Source organism: Chrysochloris asiatica, unplaced genomic scaffold (assembly GCF_000296735.1).
Source record: "Chrysochloris asiatica unplaced genomic scaffold, ChrAsi1.0 scaffold00109, whole genome shotgun sequence".
Taxonomy (NCBI): Eukaryota; Metazoa; Chordata; class Mammalia; order Afrosoricida; family Chrysochloridae; genus Chrysochloris; species Chrysochloris asiatica.
The window spans coordinates 11,145,839-11,154,443 of NW_006408627.1; the positions used below are offsets into that span (position 1 = coordinate 11,145,839).

The window sequence follows — 8,605 nt, forward strand, 5'->3', positions numbered from 1 at the left end:
CTATTACAGACAGCATTATACTTCAAGATAAATATTGAAATCTTTTTTTGATGATGAATGCAACACCATTCCTTTTTACTGTCATTCCCATTATAGTAAGTTGTGTGGTTGTCACATTCAAAATGGCCCATAAGAGTCCATTTCAATTTACTAATGTCTAGAATATCCATGTTTATGTGTTCCATTTCATTTTTGACAACTTCAAATTTTCCTAAATTTATACACATACCTTCCATGTTCTGATTATTAATGAACGTTTATGGCTGTTTCTCCTCATTTTTAGCTGTTTCCCATCAGCAAATGAAGGTCCTGAAAGCTTTATTCCATCCACGTCAACATGGTCAACTATAATTTGAGAAGGCCTTCAGTAGTATTTTGAGTCCTTTCCTACCTGAAGGACTTATCTTCTGGCACAATATTTGACAATATTCTGGTGCTGTTCATCATGTTTCAATATTCAATATTCTGGTGCTATCTGACAGTATTTCACTGCTATTCATAAGGTTTTCAGTGGCTAAACATTTGGAAGTACTCTGCCTCTCCTTCTGAGTCTATCTTTGTCTGGAAGCATAGCTGAAACCTATCCACCATGGGTGATTCTTCCTTCATTCCAAATACCAATGGCATAGCTTCCAGGATCACAGCCACAGACAAGCGACTACAGCGTGTCAAACTGACAGGTAAGTGGTAGGTTCTTCTAGTAGCATGTGAATTTGGCAACCAAAATTCAAAAGCATCAATTATTTTTTTATCTTCCTTACGCATTGTCCAGCTTTCATGTAAATCTGAGCCAACTGAAAATACCATGGTTTGGCTTAGACACACATTTGTCTTCAAAGTGATATGCTTTAACATTTCATAGAGGTCTCTGGTAGCAAATCGGTCATTTGATGTCTTGACTGCTGCTTCTGGGGCATTGTTTGTGGAACTGAGTAAAATAAAATCCCTGAAAACTTCAGTCTTTTCTAGATTTATCACATTGTTTAGTATTGGTCCAGCTGCAAGAATATTTGCTTATTGTTGAGGTCTGAAGTCTGTAGTCTTTGATCTTCATCAGTAAGTGTTATATATCAGCTTCATCTTCATCAAAATTAGGCTACCTTCATCTCACAAGTTGTTAACAAGTCTTCTTCCATTACTGATACCACAGTCTTCTTCATATAGTCTAGCTCCACAGATTACTTGATCAGCACACAGATTGAATAAATCTGGTAAAAGGATACAGTCCTGACCATTAGCTTTCCTGACTTTTATTCACACAGTATTCCCTTGTTCTGTCTGAATAACTGTCTCTTGTCTATGTATTGGTTCTGCATGAGCACAATTCAGTGCTCTAGAGCCCATTCTTAACAATTGCATCCGTAAATTTTGATGATCCACACAGTCAACTGTCTTTGCAAAATCAATAAAACACAGGTAAATATCTTTTTGGTATTCTCTGTTTTCAGCCAAGATTCATCTGACTTTAGCAAAGATATTTCTCATTCCACATTCCCTTCTGAATTGGGTTTGCATTTCTAGCAGTTGTCTGCTGATGTACTAATGCTATGTTTTCTTTTAAATTATCTTCAGCAAAATTTTCCTTATATCTGATATTAATAATATTGATCAATAATTTATGCATCCTAATGGATCACCTTTCTTTGGAATAGGCACAAATACAGATCTCTTCCAGTTGGTGGAGGTCACAATAGAGTGATGATAAGTACTGTCATCACCTGGTACTTTGGAATGATAATAAGTGACATCTATACTGGTATGGCAAAGAGCTCTGGTTGCGTAGTGGTTACGAGTCGGGATGCCAATCTCAAGGCCAGCAGTTCAAAACTACCAGCCGTTCTGTGGAAGAAAGATGAGGCATTCTGCTCCCGTAAAGATTTACAGCCTTGTGCAGGGTCACTATGAGTTGGAATCGACTCCATGGTACATAACAACAACATACTGGTGTGGCACTTCAGGTTAATGTACTGAACTACAAGGTCAGTTTGAACCTCAAGGTCCGTAGTATAAGTTCACCAGCACTCCTTGGAAACCCTATACAGGGTTGTTGAGTTGAAATCAACCCCATGACACTAGACAACAACAAGTACATTTAATAAAAATGATCATCTTTCAGTATTCTAGTTGCTTTGTGTATACTAACTCACTTAATTGCTTTATTGATGACAATTCTAAATTACATACAGGCTAAAAATCTTGCAGATCAGACTCAATGGCACCTAATAACCATAATACTAAATTATAAAACATAAACAGGAAAAATAAAATGCAACTGTAATTTCAACCAAATACAATGAAGGTAGATTGCCTTGGTTCACATTTCTCTAACACCTTAGTAGAATGTGATCTGCAAGATTCTTAACCTCCATGTAATTTAGAATACTCTTCAATAAAGCATTTAAGTGAGTTAGTATATGCAAAGCAACTAGAATACTAAAAGCTAATAATGTTTATTAAATGTATGTTGTTGTTGTTGTTGTTTATAAGTGCCATGGGATCAGTTCAGACTCATAGCGACCCTATATAGAGTTTCCCAGGAGCAGCTGGTGGATTTGAGCTGCCGTCCTTTAGGTAAGCAGTCCTGTGCTTAACTTACAGAACCACACCAAAAGATAGGACATGATATTTTCCCTAGGCACTATTATGTTTGCTGCTTTCTGATCTTATGAATTCTATTTCTGATTATATCTTGTTTCACCACACAGTCAGATAACTTGGAGCACAGACAATATGAAATTCAGTTAGAGCAAGTTTGTGAGTTCTTATGCTTATTGTATTTTGCATTTAATTATTTTCTTTTGTCTCACTATTATCATCATCATCCTGCTAGTAATCAATACCATCATTTTCATAATATTTGCTCTATCTGCATTGTAAATCTTCCTGTGGTGTTGTTGTTAGATGACGCTCAGTCAAAATAGTGCCCAGTCCTATGGACCACAGAACAAACAGTGCAACCGCCTCACAGTCATTCCTGTGTTTGACCTCATTGTAGCAGCCACTGTGTCCATCAATCCTCCTAGGTTGTTATTGTTGTTAAGTGCCAACAAGTTGGTTCTGAATCATAGCGACCCTGTATAGGGCTTCCAAGAAGTAGCTGGCAGTTTTGAACTGCTGATCTTGTAGTTAGCAGTCTAGTGCTTATCCTATAGCATCACACTAGAACTATAATCTTTCTGTAGGTCTGCTCAAATTCTTGGTGAAATTAGACCAAACACAGATAAATATAGTACATTATTTATTAATTATTCAAGGAGTGTGCCTGAAATGTTTTCTGAACCATTTTTTAAAAAAGGTTATATTCAGTACTGTTGAAGATTTAGAATAATCCACTGAAATTTTTACTTTAATGTTCTGCAAAGTGCTAATCCTTATATGTTATATATGTTAGCAGCTTTCTAAAACATTAAGTAGGTTGAAATACTCAGATACCAACTATCAACTGTCATAATGACTCAAAGTCATTATTCTTGGAAGTTAATATACTGTGCATTATGTATTTATGTAGTGCTGCAGGATATGCATTGGTTTTCTAACCACAAGATTCAAACCCACGAACTACTCCTCAGAAACCCTAAGAATCAGAACCAACTCAACAGCACTTAGTATAATATAACTTAACTTTCAAAAAATCTTAGTAAATAATTTAGGTTAAACAAAACTGAAGTGCCACTAGAAAGTTTATACAGGCACTTTAATTACTTATAATTACATTCTGAATATTCAATGTCAGACCATACTAGTTATTAAAATTTTTTTTAATACTATCCCTGGAAATAAGCCCCATGGATCTTACCTGTTGTCACACCATGAACCACTCCTTGCTTGGTTTTGGAACCTACAAGAAGAAACAAATTTTAATTTAAAATACAAATTTCAAACTGACTTTATATTGATGATTAATTAGTTTTATTTAAATACAACTAACCTGAAAATCTCAACCTTCAGGTGAGATCATATATGATGATCTCAACCTTCGGGTAAGATCATATATCACCATATATGATGATATTCTCAAGAAGAACAATGCCTAAAGGAAGGGAATTAAGTTACAACAAACAGAAGAAAGGAAAGCTAACAGGAGGTTCTCCCCATTTAAGATTTTAACACACAATGATGACTTTGTATCGCTTGCTTCCCATTTATATATCAATTTGCAAAGGACAAAAAAAATGTGTGATAGCACTGGAACTAGGTGGGAAAACAACCTGGGATTCAGAACTATAAAAGATTTACCAACGTACAACAGAAGGATTAATTAACCCATGAAATACAAGCAGAAAGAAAAGTAAAAGTAGGCATTAACGGTTGTTAGAAAAATATTATGTGAAAGATATTTTATACCTATTTCACTTAATCTTTATAGAATTGATTTAATACAGGTACATTACAAATATTTTATGTATGTCAACCATGAAAATTAAAATTAAGCAATTTAGCTAATCACCGAGCATCTGTCAGTCTGTCATACTGTGGAAGTCTAAGTGCTACTGTGATTCTGGAATGTATGCTGCCAGTACTTTAAATATCAGCAAGGTAAATCATGATGAAAAGATTTCAAATAAGATTCCAAACTAAGACAGACTAGGGAAAAATAGAGACAGACTATTCCTGAATATCTAGTCGCTAACAGCCTTAGATATAGCAACAGAACACCGTCAGATAGCACCAGAATAAAGAATATGGAAACATGATGAAGAGCACCAGTACATTGTCAGATATAGTGCTAGAAGATGAGCTCCTCAGGTTGGAAGGTACTCAAACTTCGACTGAGGAAGACCTATCTCCTCAAAGTAGAGTTGATCATGATGACAAGAATGGAGTAATCCTTTTGAGACCTTTATGTGCTGATTGAACACAATTCGAAATAAAAAGAAACAGCTGTAAACATTCATTAATGATCTGAATATGAAATGTACTCAGTATATGGAGGACCTTGCTCCTAAATCAACAAAATGGCATCTCACCAGCCCCTAAGTGGCGTCTAATAAAGTCCTGCTTAAGCTTCCAGTCTCCTGAAACCTTAAGTCTTTATTACACCAAGAGACCTTCACCCCCACCCCCCCACACTTCCACCAACCCCAGTTTCAGGTTTCAGGAAAATCTCCATAACGCCACCCATTGGAAGCTTGGGAGCTCTCCAGAACTGTACCCAGGACTGCACCACCTTAAATATTTAAATACACCAGTCTGTAAGACACAGGCAGGTTCTTGGTCTCTCTTGCCTTTGAGGTCCTCCTCCCAGGTTTACTCTCAGTAAACCTGCCTACTGTTGAAGGCAAGTTTCTCTACTTGTTTCTTTCTTTCTTATTTCTTACAGCATGAATCTAGGAAAAATGAGGTTGCCAAAAATGACATTGAAAACATAAACATTAATATTCCAAAGAATAGAGAGTTGAAATGGACAGGTATTGGCCATTTTGAAGCTGATAATCACATGGTTTACTATGCTGAGAATGACAAATTGAAGAGGAATGGTGTTGCTTTCATAATCAGAAAGAACATTTCAAGTTCTCTGTTGAAGTACAGCTCTGTCTGTCATAGTATAAAATACATATGCCTAAAAGGAAGATCAGATAAAACAACTATTATTCAACTATGCACAACAATCACTAAAGGAAATGATGATGAAATTGAAGACTTCTACTAACTTCTTCAGTCTGAAATTGATTAGACATGCAATCAAGACACAGTAATAATCAGTGATGATTAGAATGTAAAGGATGGAAACATAGAGGAAGGATCACTCATTAGAAAATATGGCCTTGGGTATAAACGATGCTGGAGCTCACATGATAGAATTTGACAAGCTCAATGACTTCTTTATTGAAATACTTTTTTTTTTTACATTTTTATTGTGAATTGGGTAATAGTTTACATGGGAGAGCATCAGCTTTACATTCATCCTATCATATTTCGTTTCACTGCAATGGTTACAATCTCCTCCATGCATCATCATTCAACAGCATTTGCTTCCATTCCCTCTGTTTTGTGTGTGTGTGTGTGTGTGTGGTTTTATTTTTTGGGGGTGGTGTACACTGAAGCACTCAGGAATATTACACCATTTAAACAACCAAAGAGCACACCCTGCAAGCCCACCCCACGGCCGTCAGAACACAACCCCTCTCCCTTCCTGAGTTCAGGGTCCTCAGCCTGCACATATAATGCAATCCCAATCCAGATTCCAATGACATTCTTCAAAAAGATGGAAAAAACAATTACAAACTTTATATGGAAAGGAAAGAGACCCAGGATAAATAAAGCACTGCTTAAGTAGAAAAATAAAGTTAGAAGCCTCTCACTCCCTGATTTCAAAAATTTATTACATGGCTACAGTGGCTTCGCGGGAGAAAGATGAGGCTTTCTACTCCCGTAAGGATTTACACCCTCGGAAACCCTGTACAGGGTCACTATGATCAGAACAGACTCCAGGGCACTTAACAACAACAACAACAACAACAGTGGTGAAAACAGCTTAGTACTGGTATAATGAAAGATACACAGATCAAGAATCCAGAAATTAACCCATCCACATACAGCCAACTGATTTTTGACAAAAGGCCTAAGTATATTGCCTGGTGAAGAGATAGTCCAACAGATGGTGCTGGCAGAACTGGAAAGGGATATGCAAAAGATTGAAAGAAGACCTTCACCTCATGCCTTATACAACAACCAACTCAGCATGGATTAAACACCAAAATGTAGATCCCAGAATAAAAATAGCCCTCAACGAAAAAATGGGGACAAATTTGAGGGCTATGATACAGAGTACACAGAGTCCTGGTATGGCTCTGAGGATTAATGCGCTAGACTGCAAAGCCATTTGAACTGCAAGGTTGGCAGTTCAAGTTCACCAGCTACTCCTGGGAAACGCTATACAGGGTAGCTATGCGTCAAAATGCCTCAACAGCACTTAACAACAACAAATACAGAGCAAACACAGACTACCAATCATGGTAAAAATTGCACAAACTAAAGAAGACAAAATAGATGATTGGGACAAACTAAAAATTAAAAACTTATGTGCATGAAAAGACTTCACCAAAAAAGTAAAAAGGGACCCCACAAAATGGGAAAAAATCTTTTCAAACGATGCATCAGACAAGGGACTAATCTCTAAAATATATAGGAAACTACAACATGTCTTCAAAAAAAGACAAATAACCCAATAAAAAATGGGCACAGGACATGAACAGACACTTTACCAAAGAAGAGATTCGGGCAGCCAACAAACATAGGAAGAAATGTTTATAGTCACCAGCTGTTGTTGTTGTTGTTAAGTGCCATCGAGTCAATTCCGACCGATAGCAACCCTGTATACGGTTTCTGAGGAGCAACTGATGAGCTTGAACTGCCAACCTTACAGTTCAAATGGATTTGCAGTATGGTGCATTAATCCACAGTGCCACACCAGGACTCCATAGAGAGATGCAAATCAAAACAACAATGAGCTATCATCTCACACCAGTCATAGCATTGAAGTCCAAAAAAGCAGAGGACAACAATTGTTGGTGAGGATGTGTAGAGACAAGGACCCTCCTACATTGCTGGTTAGATTTGCAAAATAGTCCAACCACTCTGTAAAACACTATGGTGCTTCCTCAGAAAGTTGGAAATAGAAATACCTTATGATCTAGTAATCCCTATACTTGGTAATGATCCACAAGAAATACGAGTCATATCAAGAATAGATATATGCACACCAATGTTCATAGCAGCACTATTTACAATAGCAGAAAAAAATGGAAACAGCCTAAATACCGATCAATGGAAGAGTGGATAAACAAACTTCGGTTCATATACACAATGCAATATTATGCTACCTGGAAGAAGAACAAGGAAGCTGCTATCCACCGCATTATATGATTGAACCTTGAGGACATTATGCTGAGTGAAATCAGTCAGTCAAAATTGGAGAAATACTGCATAGGATCATTACTGCAAAAGATTAAGAAAAAATGCCCACACTAAATGGGGAAAAAAAGAAAAATTATTTGTTGGTTACCAGGGTGTAGGGAGTGGAACAAGGGGAAGGAGAGGAAGGTGGGACACAGGATAGGGAATACACACGCAACAGCTTGAGTATTGGGGGGCCAGTATTCAAGAAGGGGGACCTGAATGAAAAAACAAGGCAGATGGGAGAAAATTTAGGCAGGTTTGCATAGACTAAGTGGGACAGAGGTAAATAGTGATGTATGCACAGCACAACCTTGGAACAACAGGGCTCTGGGATATAGGGATTGAGGCATGGTTTGAATGGGTAAAAGAGGGGAAATAATGTCAAAATGCTTGACTATAATATGAATCTTAGTTTCCCTTGCCTAATATTGTAAAATAGACACGAGGGAGAGAGAAAGGAATAGTCAGAAACATCCCATCTTCAACCTATAATTGACAAGAATTCTTAAAATGGAGCTAGAATTTGCCCAGTAAAAGAGGCTTCCTAAGAGAACAAACAAGATGGAGGATCGGGTGGACGTATAGCAGAGAGCTCCGCCAACAACAACACAGAATACCTGACCAAGCAGCCTCAGGGGATGGTCCCAGAACTCTGAACCACATATAAAGGAATACTTAGAAGGTTGGAAGGCTCACAGCTGGGGGA

At 37.3% G+C, this 8,605-nt stretch overlaps 1 protein-coding gene across 1 annotated transcript in view; it reads right to left on the minus strand.

Annotated features, from left to right (window-relative positions):
• The window catches only part of LOC102819779 (alpha-synuclein-like), a 26,974-nt gene extending 21,864 nt beyond the window's left edge, over nucleotides 1–5,110 (minus strand). Inside the window, exons 1-2 of the mRNA XM_006867778.1 lie at nucleotides 5,071–5,110; nucleotides 3,797–3,838 (exon numbers count right to left, since the gene is read on the minus strand). Coding sequence (XP_006867840.1) covers nucleotides 3,797–3,838; nucleotides 5,071–5,110 — 82 coding nt within the window. The remainder of the gene's footprint in view (nucleotides 1–3,796; nucleotides 3,839–5,070) is intronic.
• Between the last annotated feature and the right edge of the window lie 3,495 nt (nucleotides 5,111–8,605).